This window comes from Emiliania huxleyi (assembly GCF_000372725.1).
Source record: "Emiliania huxleyi CCMP1516 unplaced genomic scaffold EMIHUscaffold_234, whole genome shotgun sequence".
Lineage (NCBI taxonomy): Eukaryota > Haptophyta > Isochrysidales > Noelaerhabdaceae > Emiliania > Emiliania huxleyi.
The window spans coordinates 141,686-166,237 of NW_005200298.1; the positions used below are offsets into that span (position 1 = coordinate 141,686).

At 66.5% G+C, this 24,552-nt stretch overlaps 5 protein-coding genes across 5 annotated transcripts; 1 reads left to right on the forward strand and 4 right to left on the reverse strand.

Moving 5' to 3' along the window:
• Positions 1-273: 273 nt before the first annotated feature.
• EMIHUDRAFT_430115 (hypothetical protein) lies at positions 274-5,090 on the reverse strand. The gene is made up of 3 exons (XM_005779231.1): positions 1,164-5,090; positions 1,011-1,089; positions 274-627 (listed from the first exon to the last, which is right to left on the reverse strand). The coding sequence occupies exon 1, from the start codon at positions 5,034-5,036 to the stop codon at positions 1,755-1,757; it is 3,282 nt and encodes a 1,093-aa protein (XP_005779288.1). The 5' UTR covers positions 5,037-5,090; the 3' UTR covers positions 274-627; positions 1,011-1,089; positions 1,164-1,754.
• A 6,503-nt stretch (positions 5,091-11,593) lies between these two features.
• EMIHUDRAFT_366857 (hypothetical protein) lies at positions 11,594-13,117 on the forward strand. Its single transcript, XM_005779232.1, has one exon. It carries the CDS (start codon positions 11,603-11,605, stop codon positions 12,737-12,739), a length of 1,137 nt encoding a protein of 378 aa, XP_005779289.1. The 5' UTR covers positions 11,594-11,602; the 3' UTR covers positions 12,740-13,117.
• Positions 13,118-13,147: 30 nt separating this feature from the next.
• On the reverse strand, positions 13,148-14,241 carry EMIHUDRAFT_236416 (hypothetical protein; the record flags this gene model as incomplete). The annotated part of the gene is made up of 4 exons (XM_005779233.1): positions 13,148-13,270; positions 13,599-13,685; positions 14,029-14,124; positions 14,218-14,241. 4 exons carry the CDS (start codon positions 14,239-14,241, stop codon positions 13,148-13,150), a joined length of 330 nt encoding a protein of 109 aa, XP_005779290.1.
• A 1,240-nt stretch (positions 14,242-15,481) lies between these two features.
• EMIHUDRAFT_114918 (hypothetical protein) lies at positions 15,482-20,140 on the reverse strand (the record flags this gene model as incomplete). The annotated part of the gene is made up of 6 exons (XM_005779234.1): positions 15,482-15,537; positions 16,867-17,200; positions 17,949-18,044; positions 18,362-18,530; positions 18,794-19,643; positions 19,846-20,140. 6 exons carry the CDS (start codon positions 20,138-20,140, stop codon positions 15,482-15,484), a joined length of 1,800 nt encoding a protein of 599 aa, XP_005779291.1.
• Positions 20,141-21,357: 1,217 nt separating this feature from the next.
• On the reverse strand, positions 21,358-22,209 carry EMIHUDRAFT_73492 (hypothetical protein; the record flags this gene model as incomplete). Its single annotated transcript, XM_005779235.1, has 1 exon — positions 21,358-22,209. The coding sequence occupies one exon, from the start codon at positions 22,207-22,209 to the stop codon at positions 21,358-21,360; it is 852 nt and encodes a 283-aa protein (XP_005779292.1).
• Between the last annotated feature and the right edge of the window lie 2,343 nt (positions 22,210-24,552).

Below are 24,552 nucleotides of genomic sequence, written 5' to 3' on the forward strand. Positions count from 1 at the left end.
TTCCCCAATCCAGGAGGGAGAGGACTCCCTTATGGGAAACGGGGAATTCCATTGCGGGAGTGAGGGATGGAACCCTTACGGGGGTTCTTTTTAGCGCTTATATTCCATATAACGTGTTCCCACAAATTATTTGGGGGGGGGGGGGGGGGGCTTGTCCTTGTGGGGGGCGCATTATGCTCTATGTGGCTGGGGCGTCGCGCGTCGGCACACGGGCCACGGCAGTCGGCACGCGGGAACTGTCTCTTCGCCCTCGGCTCTCCGCTCCGTCAGTATAACTTGGCAACTCGGGCTCACACGCCCTGTGTTTCGTGAGGAGGTGTGAGTACAGTTTTCAGTTGCACAAACGAACTGCAGAGGCCCCCAGAGCGGATTCCCAGAGCTTACGTAGATTCATACCCTGAGCATTTGTACGGCCCCCGCGCAGACGCGAGCGCGGTGGCTAGAGCCTAGACAAAGCGGCGTGCCTGCCCCCCCCCCCCCACGCTGCGCCGGCCGGGGGCGTCAGTCGCCATGGGCCGACGCCCGCCAGAGGCGGAGTGTGCCGTCGTCGCACCACGTGGCGACGAAACCGGTTACGAGGTTGCGGTGCGGATGGGAGACCACGCCGATCACGTCCTTTTCGTGCGCCTGCGGACGACCCGGCGGGGGCGAGCTCGACTGGTGATGGTGTGGTGGTGTTGGTTCGTGTGGTTGCGGCGGTGGCGGCTTGGTGGGTGGTGGTGGTGGTGGCGGCGGCGGCGGCGGCGGTGCGGTCGCGGCGGCGGCTTGGTGGTGGTGGTGGTGTGGTGGTGGTGGCGGCGGCAGCGGCAGCGGTGTGCCCTCTCGACTCGTCCTCGGGTGGGCTCGCGGCTAGATCTGGGCCACATCTCTCGACATGGCCTCGGGCAGACCTTGGCCGAAGGGCGAACCTCTCTTGCCAAGGGGAGGCTCAGGCCGGGCCCTTGCTCTCTCGACCAGATCTCGGCTGCATCTCGGCTGCATCTCGGCTGCATCTCGGGCAACTCTCGCGCCTTGAGCAAGTGGCCGAGCTCGCCCTTTCCGAGGTCGAAGGAGTAAAGGACGCCGTCCTCAGCCACGGCGTGCACCCACCTGCCCACAAGGTCGAGGCTCCGCTCTAGAGGCGCGGCCCGCAGCGCGCTCACCGCGAATCGGAGTGCGCGCACCTAGCCGCGTCTTCTCGGCCTCCGCCCTCGCCTCCAATACCGCCGACGCAAGCGCGGGCGCCACAAGCCCAGCCGCCGCCGCCGCCGCCGCCACAAGCCCAGCCGCCGCCGCCGCCGCCGCCACCGCCGCCGCCTCCGCCTTGGCCGTCGCCTCTAGCTCACGCCACTTCCTGTCCTCCGCTGCTGCCTCGCGCCGCGCCTGCGCCTCGGCCTCTCGTCGCGACGCCTCTTCCACCTCTTGCCTCGCAGCCTCCGCCGCCAACGTGCGCCGCTCCACTGCCGCCGCCGCAAGATCTTTCGCGGCGTCCGAAACGACCCTCGCTATCAACTCCTCGGCTAGGCAGGCACCGGCGCGCTCCATCGCTTGAACCCTTGCCGCCTCTGCTGCCGCCTCGGCACGCGCAGCCGGCTCCGCCTCCTCGCGCGCTTCCTCCACCGCCAGCCAATCGGCTGGCGCCGCCGCTGCCACCTGGCCCGCTAGCGCGCACTCTTGAGATGCGTCCGCACCCTGCGCCTCCTGCATCGCCGGCACGGGGCACCGCGCACACGCGTGGGTTACAACTTACAAATTGCCACCGAGGGTAGCTCAGCTCAGGCGACGCCCACGGCCTCCTCCTCCTCCTCCTCCTCCTCCTCCTCCACGCCCGCCCACAGGTCCGGCCGCACCCCGTTCTTCACGATGTCGGAGGCTTGCCAGTGGTCGGTGATCCCCTGGATGAAGTCCGAGCGGACGATCTTGCCGCGCAGTTCGTTCCGCGGAGCGTGCGCCGCCGCGTCGGCCGCGCCGGCGCCCGCACCGCCGGCGTCGCTGTCGATGCGCAGGTAGGTGCCCTCGACGTATCCGTCGCCGTAGGCCGACTGCATCTCGAGGAGCTCGAGGAGCTCGTCCTTGGAGGCGAAGGTCCGGCGCGCGAGCGTGCGCACGACGGGGATCTCGAGGCCGGCGAGCCGGCGGTTCCGCTCGCTCGCCGAGACGAAGGTGCCCGTGCGCTTGTTGTAGATGTCGAAGGCGAGGAAGTAGCCGGGCAGCTTGCTGTACTTGACCGAGTGCTGCGCGACGCACCACTCCCCGAAGAGGACCTCGACCTCGGGCTCGAGGAGGCTGCACAGCGCCCAGCCGTGCTCCTCCAGCCAACCCGCGAGCGGCTTGAACTGCGCGTGCGACTGCGGGTTGACGAAGTGCGAGCGGTTCTGACAACGGAACTGGTAGTCCGCCGTGAGGGAGATGCCGAGGTTCGCGCCGTCGACCTTCTCCTCCGCGACGACCGTCGTGACGCCGTCGAAGAAGCGCCGCGCGTCCGCGTCATCCATCAGCAGGTCGTCGCGCGTCACGGCGGTGCCGCCCGTGTTGACGATGTGCCGCGTGCGCGGGAACTTGAAGAGGCCGAGCGGCGCGGCCTCGGCGGGCGCGGCGCCCCAGCTCGAGAGGAGGGCGTCCGCCTCCGCCGCGCTGCGCACGACGTGCCAGCGGAACCCTTCGGCGTCCGCCGAGGCCGCGGCCGCGCCGCCGCCGGCTCGGAGCTTCTCGACGGCGGGTGGTAGCTCGAGCGCCTTGGCCATCGACTCGACCGCGGGGCGACCGTGGCCGTACGGGATGCTCGGATGGTCGGTGCGTCCCGCGACGCGCTCGATGCAGGTGCGCTTGTCGGTGTCGAAGAAGACAGCGACGCACGCGCCGCCGCCGCCGCCGCCGCCGCCGCGCTTGCCTGGAGCGCCCCTCCCGACAATCTCGAGCAGCGTGCGCCGGTCGGCCGGCTTCACGTTGCATCGGTCGACCACGACGCGCGACTCCGCGCCGCCCCCGCACGCACGAGAGAGCGCCTCTTCGAACGCGCGGCGGCCGCCGACCTCGTCCGAATCGAGCGCCACCCATGACTTGTGCGACGCGGCGAGCGCCCGAGCGAACGTCGACTTGCCGCAGCCGGGCAGCCCGACGAGCGCCACGAACGAAGGCACCTGCGGACCGAGGCGGCCCTGCCCGCCGCGACTGTCCGCTGCCGACGCCGACGCCGACGCTGGCGCTGACGCCGACGCCGACGCCGACGCCGACGCCTCCGCTGCCGACGCCTCCGCTGCCGCCGCCTCCACCGGCAGCGCCTCCACCGGTGGCGCTACCGCCGCCGGCGCCGCCGCCGGGGCCGCCGCCGCCTCCGCCTTCTCCTTGGCCTTGGCGAGGCACGCGCGTCCCTTGTCCCAGTCGGGGCGCAAGCTCACGCACGCCTCAAACTCGCCGACGGCCGTCGCCCAATCGCGTCGCTTCGCCGCGTCCGCCGCGCCCTCGCCGCGCGTCCTCCACTCGGCGAGCGTCGCCTCGTCGTACTTGGACGCGCCGCGGCCGTACGCCTCGCTCAGGTTTCGCTGCGGCGGCAGCGGCGCCGCCGCCGCGTCACCCTCGTTGGCGTCGGTCGCGTCGTCGGTCGCGGAAGAGCCGCCCGTCGCGTCGATTTTCGCGCCGAGCTGCCGAAGCCGCACGACGATGGCCGCGATGTTGCGCGCGTCGTCGATGCCGAGGTGGTGCCGGCCGACGAGCGGCAGTTGGAGTTGGCGGAGCATCTTGTCCATGCCGCCCGCCTTGGCCCCGGTGTGGGCGGTGAAGGGCTTCTTCACGTTGCAGTAGCGCTTGAGGACGGGCGGCACCTGCAGCCGCTTGCGCGCGCACTCGCGCGGAAGCATGGCCGAGAGGTCGGGCTCGCCACACGTGACCGGCAGCACGCTGGACACGTCGTCCGTGCCGAGGACGCTCGGTAGCCACGCGCTGAACTGCTTGAGAACGGCGGGGAGGGTCGGCGCGCCTTCGACCATCTCCTGCGTGATGGACGTCAGCTCAGTGCAGAAGGCACCCACGGGCCGGCCGACGGGCTTGACGAGCGAGCGGAACTCGCCGAGCGTGGCGAGCGTGTGCGCGTCGACGAGCACGCACGGGAACTCGATAATCTCGGACCACTGGCTCTGCGTCGGGTCGTTACGCTCGCACGTCGCCTCGAAATCGAGTACCAGGTAGTGGCTCCAGCGGTGCGACGCGGGTGGTGGCGGAGGCGCCTCGGACGGCGGCTTGGCGGAACGCCGGGCCTGCTGCAGCGCGCGCCGTTCCGCCTTGCTCGAGTTGTGCCGATTGAGCCGACTCGCTGGCTCCGCCTCGGTCGTGGGCGGTGGCGCCTCCGCCTCCGCCGCCGCCGTTGCCACTCCCGCCGCCGCTTCACCCTCGTCGGCTGCTAGCAGGCGGATCACTTGCGCGCGCTGCTCGTCGAAGAGAGCCACGCACGCCGCACCGTCGGCGCTCGGCTCGTAGCCGCTGCGGGACGCGAAGCACGGCTGCTCGCGCAGGTCGTGCAGCGCCTGGTACGTGGAGAGCGCGCGAGGGCCGTCGAGGCCGTGCACGAGGCCGAGCAGGAGGCTGCAGACGGTGCCCGTGCGGCCGTGGCCGCCGCGACAGTGGATGTAGAGCGTCTCGCCGTCGGCGAGGCGCTGGAGGAGCGACAGCACGAGACGCGCCACGAGCGCGTCGTCGGTCGTGCACTGGTCGACGATCGGCAGCGACATGAAGCGGGCGGATGGAGTCAGCTTCGTCACGCCGCTGTCGTACGGTGGGCTCTCGCCCTTGGTTTGCAGGCTGACGAACGTCGTGACGCCAGCGCCGCATAGGAGCTTCAGATTATCGTGCGGCCTCTCGCCGCACAGGATGCGGCCCGGGACGATCCAGTTCGAGCGCGGCGTCGGCCCTCGGAAGGCGGCGCACGCGGCTTCGTATTGGGGGCTCCAGGCACGCGAGGCGAGCGAGGCGAGAGGAGGCAAGGGCGGCGCGGTCGGCACCGGCGGCATGTCCTCTTCCGACGCCGCGTCGAGCAGCGCGCGTGGGACTCGGTGATGCGCCATTTGCTTCTGCGAGAGCGAGCTCTTCGGCCACAGGGACGCGACGAGGACGGGACCTTCACAGCCTTGTTATTGAGAAGAAAATACCTCCTATGGCGCTTCACACATGATGCCCCCGCCACCTTTGCAAGCACACAGTTCATGCCCGCATCGACATCCTACGCGAGTACCCCATCCCTTGGCCTGGGGCTGCCCTTGCCGACACCATTCGCACCCTTCTTCTTGCCGACCTTGCCCTTCCGCTGCATCTTCTTGCTCTTGGTCCGCTGCGCAGCTTCCTCCTCAGCGAGCAAGGAGGCGGCGGCGGCCGCTGCCGCCGCCTCTGCCGCTAAACCATCGGCCTCGGAGGGGTTTGCCCGTGGCGAGCTGTGGCCAGCCTCCGCCTGCGAGTTGCGCTGCTGCCGCCGCCGGAGCCGCTCGACAGTTCCACTGCCGTTGCGACGGGGCGTGCTCGCCTCCTTTAGACCTCAAATGTGCGCGTTGAGGTCCGCCATCTTCTTCTCCATCTGCTGCTTTTCAGCCTCAAGCATAGCCTTTCTTCCCGCGAAGTGAGCCGTCTGCTTATGCTCCTCCTGCTGCGGCTTCATATTGCGCGAGCTTGACCCGCAATTCCGCTAGCCATGAAGCTTCGCTGCTAGAGCACGTGGCTTCTAGCGTCTCCAACTCGGCCAGCCGGGCGTCTGTCTCTGCCTCCATCACCGCCGTCAGCGTTGGCCCCGCGGCCAGTTGCATCACAGACCTACCCTCTGAGTCGAGTTCTGCGTGTCTGCCCCCGCCTGCAGCAAGCGGCGCACCACGGCGAGATGGCTGTGCTGGGCGGCGATCATCAACGCGGTGCCGCCGCAGCAATTCTGGTTTCTGCTGGTCCGCATCCGCGCCGTGCCGAATCAGCAGGTCGGCCACCTTCTCGTGGCCGTTGTCGGCGGCAGACATCAGCGCGGTGTCGCCATCGGTGTCCTGATGGGTGATGTTTGCGCCAGCTTGCACCAGGATATTGACCAGCCGCTCGTGGCCGTGGGAGGCTGCGAACATCAGCGCGGTTCCACCGCCCAACGTCGAGTTGACACGGCCGTTGCCGTCGAGCCACGCCCGCACGGCTCCCTCGTCGCCTCGGCAGTTCGCGTCGACGAAATCTTCTCCCAGCCCCTCTCTCTCGCGCGGCAAATCCGGTCGGCGTGCCGTTTCGTTAACCCTTCTTTTGCGTTTGATTGCTTAGCCTGTGGGTTAGGTGTATTGTTGGCAAAACAAGACAGAGCTCACACAGAATCACAGCGGGAGGAAAGCGGCGAGTTGCAATTCCTGGGGTCCTTGTGGCGGGCCACCCTGTCCAGAGAGGCATGAGTGCCAATCTGGGGTCTCTCGACCGAGTCTATGAGTCCTGGGCTCCTGGCCGCTCCCGGTTGTGGCAGAGGTTATGGAACCAAGCGACGGAGATGGTGCGGGGGTACGGGTGTTCCAGGGGATCACGGTACGTTCACCTTCCAATCACAATCAAATCATACAGGACATACAGGACAGCTCACGAGGTGGCGCTAGGAGTGGGGTCGCGCGGACTGGCGCAGGCAGGGAAAGAAGGTGGGCGGGGCACAGGGATGGGGCCACAGAACTCACGAACTGACATCCCACCCCGCGCCGGGGGGCGGTAGCGCCGGGATACTTTGGACCCGCAGCCTGGCAGACGCCAGGCCACAGACCCGCCGGCAGGCAGAGCCTTGCTTGAGTGATTGATATTGCTTGCTTGCTTGAGCCGCATCCGCGATCCGGCTCTCAGAAGAGGAGGGGGTACTAACATCGTGACAGCTGCCGACGGGATTACCACTGCGTGTCGTCCTCAATCGGATTCGTGTTCGCGAACTCATACCAAAGAAAAGAGAAATTTCGCTACGATGCAGACGACACGGTCATGAGATGCCGGTCTTGATTGTGGGTGGGGATCCATCAGGCTAGCCAGGAATCCAATGGCGCCCACCCTCGCCGCGCGGCCGTCTTTGCGCCGCCGCCACCGCCTGCTCCCCTCCACCCAGACTGCGCCGCCTGCGGCTTGGCGCGTCGCTCGAGTGCCCTCACCGCCTGCCCTCTCCGCTCCCAGGTGCTGCTGGCCGCGACCGGAATGCGTACTCGAGCAAAGAGCCTGTGGGAAGCAGCGAGGCTCGGCGACGCGAGCACGGTGCTGCGGCTGCTCTCCATCGGCGTCGACTGCGACTCGAGCGACAGCGGGGGCCACGTCCCGCTCTACCTCGCGTGCAAGGCGGGCCACGAAGAAGTCGCGGTCCTGCTGCTTGCGGCATCGTGCAGGGTCTCGCCAGCAACCTCGCGCGGGCACACGCCGCTCTACGCGGCGTCGTACTTTGGCCACGCTAAAATCGTATCTTCGCTCCTCGCTGCCGGCGCCAGCGTCGACCGGCGCACGCAGTCGGGCGCGACCGCGCTCTACGCCGCTTGCGCCAATGGGCATGTGGACGTCGCGGTGGCGCTCCTGGCGGGCGGCGCGCAGCCCGACTGCGCGGTGCAGCACGGAGTGACGCCGCTCTGGATCGCCGCCAAGCACTGCCACCTCGAGCTCGTCAACCTCCTCATCGCTGCCGGTGCGCGGGTCGACAGACCAAATGAGGCCGGCGTCGACCCTCTCTCAATCGCGTGCCACGAGGGGCACGTCGCCGCGGTGAGGATGCTCATCGGCGCCGGCGCCGCCGTGTCACGGCCCGCCGCCTCCGCCGCCACCGACCCCGCCGCCGCCTCCGCCTCGCTCCACGAGCCGCTCTACATCGCCTGCGCACGCGGCCACACGGCGTCGGCGCGGGCGCTGCTTGAGGCGGGCGCGGACGTGGACGCGGCGTCCCGCGACGGGTGGCCGCCCCTCTTCGTGGCAGCGCGAAACGGGCGGCTCGACTGCGTGCAGCTCTGCGCCGCGTGGGGCGCCTCCCGCCGCTGCTTTAGCCTTCCGAGGGCGCGTCGCGTACCGCTGCCCGAGCCGCCCCGGTTCGATTCCGGCCGCAAACGAGGTGGCTGGGACACGGTACATAGGCGGTGGAGCTACTCTCCGAGATGGACGATGAGGTCACCGCCTGGCTGCAGCGGACGCGCGAGTGGTGCGCGCGCCTAGAAGCGGACGCCGACTCTTGTCTTCCAACTACCGCTCGAGAGGACATGCCGCCGGGTTCAGCTCTCGTCCTCCCCGTTTTCACGCGGTGCTCCGAGTCCTCCGCACTATCCCGTGCTCCCGCCCCGAGGTTGGTGTACTCACGCCTACCGTAGGTGCACGCCCCTCCACCACCTGCACTGCCTCTCCGCCGGCCGCGCGCGCCGGCTGCTGCTCGACGGCGCAGGCGCGAGGCACTTGTCGGGAGGCAGTTGCGAGGCAGTTGCGAGGCAGAGGCGGAGGAGGGCGAGGCCGGGGAGCGTGCGAGGGGAAAGGGAGAAATTGGGAAAGGGAGGAGGAGCCGGGGGAGGAAAAACCGAGGGAAATTAACGGCGCGCGTTTTCCCTTGTGGGGGCCCATTTTTTTCCCGCCCCCCCCCCCCCCCCCCCCGAGCAGACGTGCATGCGTGCACGCGGCCTGGCGCCCCCACGCCGGTGAGCCTCGCGCGCGGGCTGGAGGGCGGCTCGGACAGCGCAAGCAGGGGCGGTCTGCCTCCCTAGATGCACGCGAGGCGCCGTGGCGCGGGTCCCTCCCGTTGCTCCTCCCTCTCTCCCCTGCCAACCCACCCGCTCTACGCCGCCTCCCGCCACGCGCCCTTCCGCCGCGCATCCCCCCGTCGCGCGCCCTGCTGTCGCCCTCCCGTTGCGCGCCTCACGAACGGTGCGGTCAGCGGGCACAAGACGAGTCAGCCCGCGCCGTATGCCTTCGTCCCACTCCCGCTCGCCCGCGCCCAAGACCGCGCGTCCGGGCACCTTCCCTCCAGAGCTTGAGCCTCATCCCAACGGCAGGCGGCGGCTCCTCCTCGACCGACTCGCCCGCCGGGCTCGTCCTCCTCGCTGCCGCGCCGTGGTAGAGATGCAGCCGAGATGCCGCCGAGATGCCGCCGAGATGCCGCCGAGAGACCTCTCTCCAATCACCACCTCTTCCCGGGAGGTTGCGCCCTGCTGACCCACCTAACAATCGACCGACCGACCTACAACCCACTTGCTGTCCCAGGTCGCCCTCCAACCACCGGCCTCTCTCTTCACACCTGCAAGCTGTGAACAGCGTCTCTTCACACCCACTGCTGTGAACAGGTCGCCCTCCAACCACCGCCTCTTCCCGGCGCCCGCCCGCCTCGCCGCTGCGACGCTGATGCGCGTCGGCGCGCGCCACCACCCCATGCCGCCCCCCGCCCCTGCCCTCGCCGCCTTCTTCGCTCTCCTCGCCGCCGCCACTCCCGCTTCCGCCGCCTCCGTCTCCGCTGCCCTTCCGCTCGCCCAGGGGCCGTTTGCACGTAGCCACTGAGCGGCGACGTTCGACCCGCGTCGCAGGCCACGAGCTCGCCAACGAGCCTCGCTTCCGCGGCGTCGCGCAGGCCATCGTGGACGTGTGGCGCGGAGGCGAGCAGCGGCAGCAGAGCAGCCAGCAGCATTAGCATTAGCATTAGCATTAGCACTAGCATTAGCAGCAGCAGCAGCAGCAGCAGCAGCAGCAGCAGCAGCAGCAGCAGCAGCAGCAGCAGCAGCAGCAGCAGCAGCAGCAGCATCCCGCAGCACAACCGTTAGCAGACCGGCCTTGCTATGGCAGAGCAGTGCAGCCTCGAGACCTCGCCGCTTGCGGCGCAGGAGATGCGAGCGGGATGAGAACCACCACGCCGTCATCATTGGTAGGCGTGATGCCGCACGCCGTCACGCGGCAGATGGATTGGCCGCCGGCGCCGACCGCACCGCATACCCGGCGGTTGCGCGCGCGTGCGCTGACCCCAAAGCCGCGCCGCAAGGCGCCGGCGCCAGCGTCCGCGCCCGTTCCGAAGCAACGGCGCACGCGGCAGGTCCCTGCACCGTCGCGCGCGTTGCGGTGCCATGAGGCGGGCATGCCGTAGAGAGGAAGCGAGGGAGAGGGGAAGCGAGGGGAGGGGTTCATGGAGCCGGCAGATGAGACCGCCGAACTGCATAGACATGTGGCCCCGGGCGAGTGTGTCGGAGTTGCGCCGTGCACGCAGCGATGCGCCTCCACGCAGGATGTGGGGAGAGGGGGCGGGGAGATCGCGATCGACCGGGCGGGTCGCTCGCGGCTCGGTTTTGCGGGGGGGCGAGCAGACCACAATGTAATCCGAGATATGCTATTACCGTATGTTGTCGAACACATTATTGAGATTGGGGTTGTCGTGTTGGATCTCCGTGAGGTATATCTCTCCGTAATGTACGCTCAGCAGAGAGTACTCTCCGGAGTGAACACAATCCACAGAGCACAGACCACAGTTGTGTCACAGACTGAAGTCTGAACTCACGGTGGCGAACGAGCCAGCAGAAAGTGGCAAAATCGGTACCAGCAGAATGGCGCGTTCTCGCCCCCTTTCCTGTACGCGTGGGTCTCAGAGGACGAATGCGCACCGGGCCTTCGAGGACATCAAAGTCGGCTGCGCCCTACGGCCATCCCGCCGGCTCTCGAGTGTCGCAGCGCGACGCGCTTCACCCCTCGACTCCGCGCTGCGAGTCGATCTGGAGACGACGCTCGGCCACCGCCAACTCCACCCTGACGCGTCGCACATGCGCCGAGTGTCCCCCCCGAGGGTGTCCTTGTATAGTATGCTTGGTTGCGATTTAAAAAAAACCCGTTCCGCACCCGCAGCCAGCAGCAGTACACATGCCGTTCTGGCGCCCCTCGGCTGGCCAGAGGACGACTCACAATGCAAAATCGGAAAGACATCACGAGGGGCCGTATAAACGGTGCCGCAGCGGCCCGGGACACTAACAGTGAATTGCTGCCACTCGCCCGGCCTCCTCCCCCTCGGGGTCGCCCGGAAAGTGGGCTTGCGCACCGGCGCCCCCCCCAGCACGCCGACCCGAGGTGTACCCTCCGGCCACCTGGGAGGGGAGCTCACTCCAATTTTGGCCCATTGGCTTCACCATGATGGATACGGAGGTGGCCAGCCCTTGGTTGTGCACCTGCGGCGCGAAGAGGAGGTGATCTCGTCGGACGAAGGCCGTGCCGAGAGCGCGCGCAGCGCGGAAGAGGGTGCGCAGCGCGTCGCGGCCGCGCACTTGGGAGCCGAGGGGATGGCCGGAGGGGGCGGGACGCCTGCATGTCCTCGAAGCTCCCATCCGCATACGCAAGCCGAGCAGCGAACGGCGGCGAGAGAGTTTGGCAGGGTCAGCAAGGACCGCGCATGGCGAAGGGCCCGATCTTGCTACTTTTGCTGTTTTTCGCTGCCCCGGCCCCCGTCTTCCGTCCCCTCTCTTGTGTGCTCACCCACGCGTGCACTGGGCCTTGCACTTTGAATACGCGGGACGGCACAGTAGGAGCGTATGGATGACGAAGGTGAAAAGAACAGCCAGGCTAGGACTGTACACGCGAGAGAGTAGGAGAGTACCGCACACCCTTGCAAGCGAAATCCAACCCTTTTGGCCGGGGGAGCCCGCTTGTTTCTCCGCTGTGCCGCCTGCCGATGGCCTCCCACCGCATCGGTGCGCGCGTCGCGGGCCTCTCGCCAGAGCAGCTGTGCGCCATCATCGAGGCGCAGGCGGGCGCGAGCGACGCCGCGCTGCGCGTGGCGGAGGAGCACGCCGCCCGGCTCGTGGAGCAGCCCGAGTGGGTCCTCTCCGAGGTCCTCCTCTCGCCGGACCTCGCCCCGCACATCCTCGCCCAGCTGCCGACCAAGGCGCACGCCGTCAACGGGACGTGCCGCGCGTGGCGCCGCGGCTGGAAGGAGACGCTGAAGAAGCGCGAGAGGCCGCGCATGCTCGTGATCGGCGGCCGCAACAACGAGATCCTCAACTCGCTGGAGCGGTACGACGCGTCAACGAATGAGTGGGAGGGGGAGGCGGTTGCGCCGATGCTGACGGCACACACGATAGCCTGCATGGCGGTGCTCGATAGCAAGCTCTACGCGGTTGGCGGTTTCGGGCCCGACGGCGCACCTTCCAACCTGGTGGAGCGGTACGACTTGGCTACGAATGCATGGGAGGTTGTGGCGCCGATGGCGACGCCACGCGAGAATCACGCCATGGCGGTGCTCGACGGCAAGCTGTACGCTGTGGGCGGCTTCAACAACGACGGCGCCCTCAGCTCGGTGGAGCGGTACGACCCGGCAGCGAACGCGTGGGAGGCGGTGGCGCAGATGGCGACGGCTCGGTGTAATTTCGCCGTGGCGGTGCTCGACGGCAAGCTGTACGCTGTGGGCGGCTACAGCGGTGACTTCCTCAGCTCGGTCGTGCGGTACGACCCGGCACTGGATGCATGGGAGGCTGTGGCGCCGATGGCGGTGCGGCGGATAGCCTTCGGCGTGGCGGTGCTCGACGGCAAGTTGTATGCCGTTGGCGGGGAGAACGTCGACGACAACTCTCTCAGCTCGGCGGAGCGGTACGATCCGGCGCTGGATGCGTGGGAGACGGTGGCGCCGATGGCAGAGGCGCGGCAATATCACGCCGTGGCGGTGCTCGATGGCAAACTGTACGCTGTGGGCGGACAGGGTGCCGGCTACAACACACTTAGCTCGGTCGAGCAGTACGACCCGGCTCTGGATGCGTGGGAGGCGGTGGTGCCGATGGCGACGGCGCGGGCCTTTCCTCTCGCTTTGGTGTAGCACGTGGGAACTGCGCGGAGCGCGTATGCAGTTGTGCGTGGGCAAAACGCAAGGATGGGACTGGACACCAGCGCGGTATCTACTGGGCTGGGTTTTTGCATTGTGGGGTTGGCACTCCCATCGACCCTCATGACCTCCTGCGGTCTCTGAGATGGACACCAGTTGGTGTGGGACCACAGCCAGGATACACTCGAAGGCTGGGTAAGCAGTAGAGGTCGATACTCGACGCGTCCCACATGGTATGTGTCGCTGTCGACAGGACGTCGAGCGACACCGGTGGCAGTGCCACCCAGGAGTGGTCGGGCGGTCTCCCGTCATGAGAGAGCCACCATGTGATCCGTATGATGATTCCTGACAACCGCCTCAGTCAACTTTCGTCACAGTTCCCGCTCTGAGAGGAGCTGCGGGTCAGTTCGACAGCTGGAGCTGTGTCGCCGGCGTGCGGCGGCCTGCCTCCGGAGGTGCCTCTGAGGTGGACATTTTTTGGTCACCGTGAGAGAACGCGTTCGAATTTTCACTCCGGAACTTCAACTTCGCACGCGCACCGGCCAGGGCTACAATAGTGCCAGTGAGGCGGAGGCGCGAGTCGGAAGGCCGCGACCGTCAAGTGAGTCCCTTCGTTTTCCTACAATCGCTGTGAACCCAGCCCATCTATGGGGGAGAGATTTGCTCCTTGACCTTGTATGGGTGGACGCGAGACAGATGATGACGACACGCTCGAGCGACACACAGACACAGGCTCACAAGACACACAGCCAGCTGGGCTGCCACACACCCTGAGTTGGCGTACACATAACTCAGGGCCACGCCCCCCCTGTCGCCCCCCCCCAGCACAGCAAACAAAAGGCGACATCAGTACCTTGGTGTCGTCGAGCAGCGGCACGTGGACGGTGAGGAAGTCGGCGCGCGCCATGCAGTCGGCGGCGGAGACCGGCTCGATGTTGAGCTTGCGCGAAGAAGGCGTCGGGAGGGAAGAAGGGGTCGTACCCGATGACGTCCATCCCGTACGACTGCATGCGCGAGATCACCTGTGCAAGGCAAGGAGCCGGCCCCTCACCCTCTGGTCGCCTGTGATGATGCCGTGTGACTGCGGGAGAGAAGAGGGAGAGGAGGGGGGAGGGAGAGGAGGAGAGGAGGAGGAGCAGGAAGAGGTGGAGGAGGCAGAGGCGGAGGCAGAGGAGGTGGTGGTGGAGAGGCGGAGAGGCGGACAGGAGGAGGAGGAGAAGGAGGCGACGAAGAGAGAGGAGAAGAGGACAGGAGGAGGCGGCGGCGGTTGCCTCGCGGCCGACGCGGCCGAGGCCGAGCACGCCGAGCGTCTTGCCGGAGAGCTCGACGCCCATGTACTTCTTCCGGTCCCACTTGCGCGCCTTCATCGACGCGTCGCCCTGCGGGGGGAGGAGACGGCGGTGCGTTGGGAGGAGGCGGCGGGAGGAGGCGGCGGGAGGCGGGGTCTGCGAGAGGTCTGCGAGAGATCGCACCGCTCCTCCCTCACGGCAGCGCATGAGAAGAGTGCGAGGGTTGGCTGGCGTGTGCGGTAGTGCGGCGGTGCATGAGAGAGGGAGAGGTTAGGCCGGTAATGAGAAGAGTGCGAGGCTTGGCCGGTGTGTGCGGCGGGCAGCAACAGCCAGCGCGGCAGTCAACAGAGCCGACAGGTGTGCGGCAGGTGTGCGGCAGTCATGCGCCGTCGACAGGAGCTTCCCGAAGAGGCTTTCGTTGCTTGCGATGAGGCGGTGGCGATGCTCGAGCGAGGCGACCGGTCTGTTCTGGTCCTCTCTTACGGGTGGCTGTCCGCCTTTCAGGCGCTCGAGCAGAACCCGGCCTGGACGGGAGTCACTGTCGAAGTGCAGGGTCTTCTGCCTCCGAACGCGGAGGAGGGGCGCGGCTCGCTGCTGCAGCGCAGTCTCGCTCGCGCGCGATCCCTCTCCCGAAGGCTGCCCGAGGCGCGTCTCCGCAGGTCGTTCGACAGAGGCATAGTCGGTGGAGATGACGCACGCCAATGCCGTTGATCGGCGCCCGCCCGCCCGCACGTGCTGGTGGGTCAGAGCTTGTAGGGACTTGGCGTGAGGTGTATCAGCACGTGCGCCAACGGTGAGGACGCGACGGCGGTTGGCCATCGCAATTCGCGGCACAGGATCGGCGGATTCAGGCCTAGATCGGGATCCCTACGTGAGCTTTTTGAAGTATTTGGCTTTGGGCCAGTGGTGTCCCAGTCGTTGGTCGGACTGTGTGTCGCCTTCCCGCTGTGAGAGGGGCTTGTATTTGTAGAATTCTTTCTCCTTTGCGGCTCCGGTGGTTTGCCTGTGATAGTTAGTGCTAGCACGCGCCAGTCCGCACCTACCTGTGTCGAGCCGAGCGCGAGCCTGTCTGCTGTGAGAGAGAGAAGAGAGTTGTTTTTGTTAAATTCTCCTTTACACTGGGCACGGGAAGACTGCGGCCCCCAACGGACTGGCGCGCACTGGCAAAAAGAATTTGCAGTTTTTTCTATCCTTCTCACGACACTGGGCAATTCTATCTTTGGTGTACCTGTGAGCTGTGTTAGTGCCAGTGCGCGCCAGTCCCGTGCCCAGTGAGCAGTGTTGTGCGAAGGAGCTTTGTTGTAAAATTCTATCTTTCTTTTCTGACGGGGATCGGGGTGGTGCGGACTTGCTAAGTCGTGTGTGCTCCTTTTTGCTTGCTAATACTGGAACATTTTTTTATGTCACACGTTAAAAGGCAAGAAAGATCAAAGAAAAACTCTCCGCGCTAGATGGGTGCTCTCGTGTCGCCGCCACGCAGCACGTCCCCCGGCGTGCTGTCATCTGCACCACCCCGTCAGGATATAAAGAAGAAAAACGCGACAAAGCCACCGCAAATTCTTTTATTTGCCAGTGTGCGCGCCACTGCCAGTCCCGTGCGCGTGCCTAGTGAGCAGTGTTGTGAGACGGAGTGGCAGACGCACAGGGTCGCGCCGCCACAAGAGCTCTAAAAAAGAATTCAGCCCACCCTCGGGGTGTGGCATGTGTGGCAAGTGTGGCAGCCAGCTGAGTGTGTCTTATGAGCTTGTGTGTCGACCCGAATGGCATGGAATGGGGGGGGGGGGGGATTTTTGCATTTTGGAGGGCCTAAAAGTTTAAGGTGTGACTAGTCGTGTTGGGTGTTGCACACTGCGCAAAAGGGGTCGGACACAGGGGAGGGCGCAGCTCATGCTAAGAGCTAGAAGGGGAGATAGAGAGAGAGAACAACCACCCTGTCCCGTTATTCATATTGCGTACACCAACACCACAAAAAGCTCGCATCTCTCTCTCTCTCTCTCCTGCTCCTCACTCACTCAGCGAGGGGGGTCGCAACTACCGTGGTGCTATCACGGGCATGATCAGTGGAAAGTGGAGTGTGGGTGGTACGGGCCGTAGAGCAGGCGCTTTGTAGGTGGCAGGTATGGGCGGCGGCGTTGGGTTGCCGGCCGAATCGTTAGCGGAGCTCCTCCCTCAAGCTCGATCACGCATGACGCACGTTGAGTGACAACGGTGGCGAGCTTCTGAATCAGCAGGCCAGGTTGCCGGAGCACCTCCAACTCCTCCTCTGAGTCAGACACGACAACGCCGACTGCGCCCTCCCTCCTCCCAATTGTCGACTGCGCCTGCGTGGAGCCGGTGGTGGCGAAGTGGCCCGGCGAGGCGGCGGTGCACTCGCCCGCGGCGGTGAGGTTGGTGGCGGTCGTGTACGATCCGGCGGGGCAGGGAAGGGGCACGCTCGTCCCCTTCGGGCAGTAATGACCCGCATCGCAGGGCAGCGCCTCATAGGTTGCCTCTGTGGGGCATTGGGAGCGTGCGGGGCAGCGGCCGGCGCAGTTGCTGCTCGACTGCTCCTTTGGGTCGGCCGAGCCGAGGAGGCCGGCGGCGCAGGCAAAGGGGAAGTCCTCATCGACGGGCAGCAGCGGCAGCTGGTAGAGGTCATCGCCGAGGAGGAAGGGGTCGCCCCCCCGCCGCCAGTGGCTGTCGCCGCCTCCCCGCCACCAGTGGCTGTCGCCGCCTCCCCGCCGCCAGTGGCAGTCGCCGCCTCCCCGCCACCAGTGGCAGTCGCCGCCTCCCCGCCGCTAGTGGCGGTCGCCGCCTCCCCCCCGTCCCCTGAGCCATCGCCTCCTCCCCCACCATTGCCCGGTCCTCTTGAGCCGTCGCCGCCGCCTCCCTCGATATCGCCGTCGCCGCCGCCTCCGTCCGCCTCGCCATCGCCGCCGCCTCCGTCCGCCTCGCCCTCGCCGCCGCCTCCGTCCGCCTCGCCATCGCCGCCGCCTCCGTCCGCCTCGCCGTCGCCGCCGCCTCCGTCCGCCTCGCCGTCGCCGCCGCCTCCGTCCGCGTCGCCGTCGCCGCTGCCTCCGTCCGCCTCGCCGTCGCCGCCGCCTCCCTCTGCGTCGCCCTCGCCGCCGCCTCCCCCGCCACCACCGCCGCCGGGGCCGCCGCCGCCACCGCCACCGTGCGTGTCGACCTATCTAGCCTACGCAGGCTGCGATGACGACTACTACTCGTGGAAGCCCGCAACCTCGCGATACGAGGCCCCCTCCATCAACCGGCAGATTTGCAACGGGCTTTGCCAACCCTTGGGTGTAGCGTGCAGCGCCGGTAGTTATGGAGCTGCGCCGACCTCCTGTGTTGCCCTTACAACCGACGGTCTATGCTCAAAGACTTCACCGCCACCGCCGCCGCCACCACCGCCGCCGGCGCCGCCGCCGCCACCGCCACCGTGCCCGTGCGTGGCCTCCTCTCGAGCGTACGCAAGCTGCGCTAACGACTACTACTCGTGGAACCCGGCGACCTCGCGATACGAGGCACGCAGGCACCCTCCATCAACCGGCAGATCTGCAACGGTGTTTGCCAAACATTGAACGAAGTGTGCGGCGGCGGCAGTAATTGGGGACCTACGACGACCTCCTGTGTTGCCCTTACAACCGACGGCCAGTCCCGTGCCCAGTGTCGTGCGAAGGGGAAAATTCTTATCTGCTGGGGCGGCGAACGTGCTGGAGAACAAGCTGACGCGGGCCCAGTACCTCGATGAGGTGACTTGGACCACCAAGAGCTGGCTGGGGCTGCAGAAGCAGCGCATCTCAGTCGTTCTTCACACGGCCATCGCAGAGCAGGTCGTGAATGAGCTTGCCTGCGGCGAGGGCGGTCGAGTGCACGGAGCTAAGTGCCTCGCCGTCCTCGCGGGAGTCGCTTAGGCGGCTCCCGTGGTGTACCTGTGTTAGTGCCAGTGCGCGCCAGTCCTCGGGCTGCTGGACGCGCAGGTGCTTGAGAAGCGTTCCCGCGAGGTGGGCGACGCCGATCGAGTGCTCCTGCGGGGGGCGGGCGGGTGGAGGAGAGGGCACGGCTGGAGACGGGCGAGGGCGCGGCAGGAGAGGGCGGCGCGGCAGAGGCAGCCGGCGGAGAAGTGCTCTGGGCCGAGGCGGCGGCGAGGGAGAACACTCTCTAGCCGCGGGCGCCTTGCGGGAGTGCTTTGCCGACGGGTAGACAAAGTGGCAGCCGCCGAGCTGCTGGATCTGATCGAGCCGCTGGAAGTGGGGCGTGTCCATCACCGCGACGAGCAGCGGCGGCAGCGCCACCGTGCCGTGCACGCGGTCATGGATACTCTTGTCCTTTTGGCAAGGGGCACCGCCTCGGATGGACCGCCGCCGCTGCCGCCGCCGCAGTCGAGCGCGGCGTTCGCGTTGCTGCTGCGGTTCCTTTTCACCGTGTCGTGCGGCCGCGGCGTCGGGTTGTCGATGACGCTCATCTGCGAGCTGCTCATCGGATCGTCGACGAGGTTTGCAAAGGCCTGCGTCCTGTCGTCGTCGTCATCCGACGGCGGCGGCGCGTGCTCCGCGTGCGGCGATTGACCGGGGCTGGCAGTGCGCTGGCAGACTGGCACTTCGGGGCCATCTCGCGCAAACCGCTCGATCAATCAATCAATCAATGGACCTGCCCCTGTGTACTATGTTGCCGTCGCGTGCCGCCGGCAAAGAACAGCACGTAGCAAATTTGCTCACGTTGTGAAGAAGACAGTCCTTGCCAATCGCGCTGGGCCCACAGCCAGTCAAGCACAGACCTGCGGCCGTTGGCTGCGGCGACCTCGAGGGTCTCCGCTACTATGAACGCCGTTAACGGCCCGACAGGATCATCCTCCGAACCTACTGTCGTCGCCCATCGCAACACCTCCAACTGACCGCCCGCTGCCGCATACAAGCAGACCTTGAACCTCCAGCCACGGGGGCCGCTGTCTCCGCTCAGCAGGTCCAGATCCGCATTCAGCCAGCGTAGCACATCGAGCTGGCCCGTGGCAGCCGGCCACGTGTACATGTCGGCGTCCCAGGCGGCACCACCCGCTTCCAAGGCCCACTGCAGAAAATGGAGGTGCCCGCAAGCGGCGGCGATTCCTGGCTCCTTGCCGGACCACCGGATGCCCTCCTCGTGCAGCCATGTAGCCATCTCTACCGACCCGCTCTCTGCAGCGTACTCGAGCATGTGCTCCTCCTCCCAAGGGCAACCGACACCGCGCGCGAGCTTGAGCAGCTCGTGGTGGCCGGCTCGCGCCGCGGCTCGCGCGGTGCCCTCGTCCCAAGGCATCAGGTATGCGTCATCGGTCAAGCAGCGAAGCATTTTGAAGAGGTGCAGATCCCCGACGGCGGCCGCTGTCTCGCACATAAGCGGCCGCAGCACGGGAAATGTCTCGATGCACCACCGCAGCCGGGCCGGCGAGGATAAGCAGTCTCGGAGGGGCGTGCAGAGGCGCGGCCGCCACAGGAAAGGCGGCCTCGCTGCCTGGGCGCGCACCTTGACAGAGACCACGAGCTTGCCGTCTGCCACATAGCCGGAGCCCGCCTCGCAGAGTTCCGCAACCGTCACAAGCTTCGGGTAGCCCAAATTCGGCTTCAGCGCGCTGAACAGGTGGGAGGCGTCTGTGCAGCGGAGTAGGGCTGGGTCACGCGACGCTTGGAAGTGCGGGTTCGGGCCGCGGGTGCAGTGCACATGGTCTGGTGACTCTCCTCGAGGGCTTTTGATTGTGCACGGCGAGTTTGAACTCCGCGTGCCGCGTCCAGCCCTGTGGCAGCGTCGCCGCGTCGGGCACCTCGAGGAAGATGGAAAACGCCGTTTTCACACCGTCGCTTTTCGCGGCGTCCAGGAGGAGTCGCCAGCGGCACTGGCCGCTCTTGAAGATAGGCGAGTAGACCGTGTCGCGCAGAGCCACGTCATACATGTTCACGTGCCACGTGTACTCTGCCTCCTCTGCCCTGGGAGCTCGAGCCCAAATCGCGTCGCGCATGGCCGTGCAAGCCAGCGCGGCACACAGTGCGTCGCCATTCTCGACGAGGTCAGTCACGAGTCGCATCAGCTCCTCCGAGCCGAGGCATTCGAGAATCGTGGGTGCGTGAGTACCCGGATCGCTCGCCGCCATTCGATTAGGCGTTGACCAGGCGCCGGTGGAGGGGCGGTCCGGGCGTCTGTGTTTCCCGCGCTCGAGAAAAAAAAAGGGCGTACCATCTCGGTGTCGAAACACCGCTCTGACAGCGCTCACAGCTGCGAAAGGAATTTCGCCTTCGTGGCGCGACCCTCCCCTACACCCTAACCCTAACCCTAACCCTAACCCTAACCCTAGCCCTAACACCCTAACCCTAACCCTAGGTCAGCGTACGGGGCTGAGTCTTACTCGTCGGCGCTGGGGCCAGACCTCAGCGCAGAACCCTGCAACGCTGGCATATACAGACACAACAAGACTAATTTTAACCCTAACCCAACCCTAACCCGAACCCGAACCCGAACCCGAACCCGAACCCGACCGGACCTGGACCGGACCCCCAACTCCACACCGCAAATTTGAAAGATCTTGATGAAAATCAGGGGCCCGACCGCAAGTTTCTCCAAAACTTTCGCAGGCGCTCCGCGCCTGCAGATTTTGAAATAAATTCGATAAAATTGGGGGCTGGGCCAAATCAGAGATCACATCAGAGCACTTGGAGCACTTGGAGTGCAGTTATCAGCCTCACATCCAGGGCCGGGGAGCTGAGAAGCGCACCCAGCGGGCCGCGATGATCGGGATCGGGTTACGGGCTAGAGAGCCCTAGCCCCGGGGGTGCGTGTTCGCAGGGCCATAACACGGGTCTCCGAGGGTTGGCCCCGCGTACCGGGTTTCCCCTTAACTGCAGGACGCCCCCTCTACTACACAGAGATTCGCTTTTCTCGGCAATTTTGCGACGCTTTTGCTTGTGAGATTGCGGTCACATGATTCGGCTTGGCGTCGCCATGCGATCGATCGTTTCGCTTCGAGAGTCTATTCGTTTCTTAAGTTTGTTGGTGGCGAAAAAAAAACGAGCCTGATTATCGGCTCGAGCCCCGACGGCTGACCCCCAGCACCGGGGTGGTGCCCCTGATGATTGTATCTGCTGATGGTGCAAGCGCGTCACTCTGCATACACAGCTTCGAGCTTGACGCAGCTCGCATTTATAGCATTTTAGCACATGTACACGGTTTGGCGTGTTTGCACAAGATACCCTGTCACTGCGGCGAGAGTTGGGGCTGCGCGGCTACGGCTGTGCGGCCCCGCTGCGAGCGAGAGGTGGGCTGTGGTCGCGGGGAAGCCGCTGCGCAGCGTGGACGTGCCTACACCCGCGGGTCCTAGCCCCGAGCCTGCCCCCCTCCCGGCTCGACGCTCCGCAACACGCGCGCAATGTCCTCCACCACCGCCGCGTTGCCACACAGCACCTGCCCCTTGCCTGCACGCAGCGTGAAAGGGCCGCCGAGGTGGTCTCGGAAGACGCCGCCCGCCTCGTGCACGATGACATAGCCCGCCGCCACGTCCCACGGGCCTCCAAACCCGTCCTCAAAGTAGGCGTCCAGCCGGCCCGCGGCGACGTCGATCATGTTTTGCGCCGCGGACCCAGAGTTGCGCAGCCCGCGCAGGCTGGCTTGCAGAAGCGCGCCGATCCGGGCCGTGGCGAGCGTGTTCATCGCCGGGTTGCGCGACGCTCCCAGGTTGTTGACGACGAGCGCCTCGCCGACACCCGCCGCGCCGCCGACTCGTATGGGGCGGCCGTTGAGCGTTGCGCCGCCATCCTTTGTCGCCACGCACATCTCATCGAGCAGAGGGTTGAAGATGACACCGAGCACGAGTTCGCCTCGGACGGCGAGCCCTATCGACACTGTGACGGGCCAGTAGCCATGCACAAAGTTGGTCGTCCCGTCGAGGGGATCAATAATCCACGTCGGCTGCTCGCCAAGCTCGAGCGGCGCATCGGCGGCGCCTCCGCCGGCGAAGGTCGACTCCTCACCGATGAAGCAGTGTTTGGGGAAGCGCTCGCGGATCGTGCCGATGATGAGCTCCTCGCACGCCTTGTCGGTGGCCGTCACGAGGTCGACCGATGCCTCTGCTGCCGGCGCTCCCTGCTCGCTCCCCTTGCTCTCGACAGCCACGCTGAGCTTGCCGCCGTCGCCGCCTCCCGCGCGCTGCGCGTGCGCCTCGCGGATCATCCGTCCCGCCGTGCGCGCCACCTGCACCGCCAGATCGCGGAACGCCGACAGATCGTCGAGGTCTGGCATTGGCTCCGCGACGCGATCTGTCGTCGTTCCGCGATCGTCGAGGTGCGCGAGGGGCGTCGGATCTTTATGTTGGGAGTGGGGTAACCCCAGTCGTGTGTATAGAGAGATGTCCCTGTTGAGTATTGTCCGACAGTCGAGATGCCTTGTTCCAGAGGGATGTGTCCTGGACGGCGTCTCGTCGTGGTCCTTCAGGACGATAGCTTTGTCCCTTTCAGGACGATGGTGATCTTGGTGTGATCGCCGGTCTCGGGAACCGTACCCATACTAACACAAAAGTAAAGCACCACTAGCGATTTCGCGCGGAGGGCGTAGTGAAGCCCTGGGGCGCTCACTGTGTGTTATTCGGGTGGGGATCCATCAGTGGTAACCGGCTTTAGTCACAGATCCAAGCTCAGACGCCACACCAACACCACAAACACGCTCACTTCGCCGCTGCTGTAGAGGGCCCCCGGGGGCCCATACTACGTCGAAGTACGGACCCGATCTCGGCCCTCACGGGCTGCCACGCGCCCGCGCGCGGCGCGGGCCGCACCGCCCATGCCCCCGGGTCACCGACCCCGCCTCTCGGCCCTCTCGGCCCTCAGGAGCCTGCGGGAGACCGGCGAGGGGCGCGCCGCGCGCCGCCTGCAGAGCCGCCAGAGGCATTGTCGCCTCCGCTGGCGGGGTTCCCGCGCGCCCGCCCGCGCCCGGACCCGCGCCCGCTGCGCCCGCGGGCTCCGGATGCGCCGCCATCCTTCTCCTTCTTCTCGATGGCAGTCCGCGTGTGCTTGTCGACGGGTCGGCGGCGTGGTCGAGGGGAAGGTCGCCGGCGGCCGCAACTCCGCCGCCGTCGCTCCGCCGGCTCTGACCGAGTATCGGGCGTTGAGGGCGGCGGCGCAAGCGGGTCTGGCGCATCTATCGCCACGAGCCTCGCGACCGCGGTCGTGGCACACCTGGCGGCGGCTCTCGAGGCCGTCTCTACGGCGCTCGACGCCGTGTGAAGAATACTCACTCACGTATAAAAGAGCCAGGTTGCAACCCTAGTCTCGCACTGCGCTGTGAACGCTGCTGGTTGGCGTCGGTTCACCCCGTCCCCATGCCATCCAGGTCGTTGGTTGCTGCCACAGGTCCCGCACTATATGTAGTACAATGCCCCGTTCTCTGGATCATGCTTGTTGGGGTACGGTTTGTATCGCGCGCCTTGCGGGGGGGGCGCGGAAAAGAGGAACCTCTTAGCGTCATCGCCACGGTGCTGCAAGCAGCGCCGGGCAACGACGGCTTACCGCCTCCCGGTCCCCCTCGGCATACCTCCGCTGCTTAATGTTTGACGACTCGAACCCGTGAAGCGTCCCCGTGCGCGGGTTACCCCGCACACGGGTCAGCCTGCCAGCCACGTATCCACGCAAGCGTGGTCCGCGCGCATGGCATACAGGCGTCCGCCAGACAGCGCAGAGGCTAGGCGACCGGGGAAGGACTAGCTCAAGGGCAACACAGCGTCACCAGCCGTTGGCGCGCAGAACAAGTCTGCGGCCCCCGGTTGGGACGAGTGCGCGACGCGGTTGAACCGCTCAATATGGCCGGCAGCTCGCGCTGCCGGCGGGGTTGGTTGGGGAGAACCGGCACGGGGAAAGCCGGCCTCCCCGGAGGGGTCGCCCCCTGGAGGGGCCCCAAAGGGCCCCCCGGGGGGGCGGGGGCCCCCGCCCCGAGGGGCGGGGGCAGGTTCGTCGCTTAGCGCGATGGAGTCTGCCCTTGTTGCCAAGTCGGCGAGCGTGTTGTGTATCGAGAGAGAGACCATAGCAGATGCGAGAGCGGCGTCGTCCGGGGAGAGTGGTGGTGGGGGAAGGTCAACATCGAGGGCAAGTACGCATCGCGCTCCCCGATCGTCTCCGATCTCCCTCGCCTGCTCGCTCGGCACGTACTCGGACCATATCGCTCGAACACGAACTCGGGGGGCACGGCGAGGGTTAGCGACGGATGCGGCTTTAGGGTCGGTGGCGGGCGAGGGGTGGCTGCCAGGGCTGGCTGGGGCTGTAGCCGTTGGTGTAGCAGGTCCACAGTTGGCGTCGCTATCATCTTTCCTCTCCGAGTCCTGGGCGCTGGTGCCAGTGCCCACCACCCGTGACGAAAAACGAACGTACACCAAGCGCTAAGCGTGAGGACACGATTTCGAATTCGGAGGTGCATCTGAGCAAAATTGGGCCCGCTCCGGTGTGAAAAAATTATAAGGGTCAATCTGCCGATTCGATCCGGAAGCCACTCGACCACCGAGCGGCCGACGGCCGAAGTAAGCAGAGT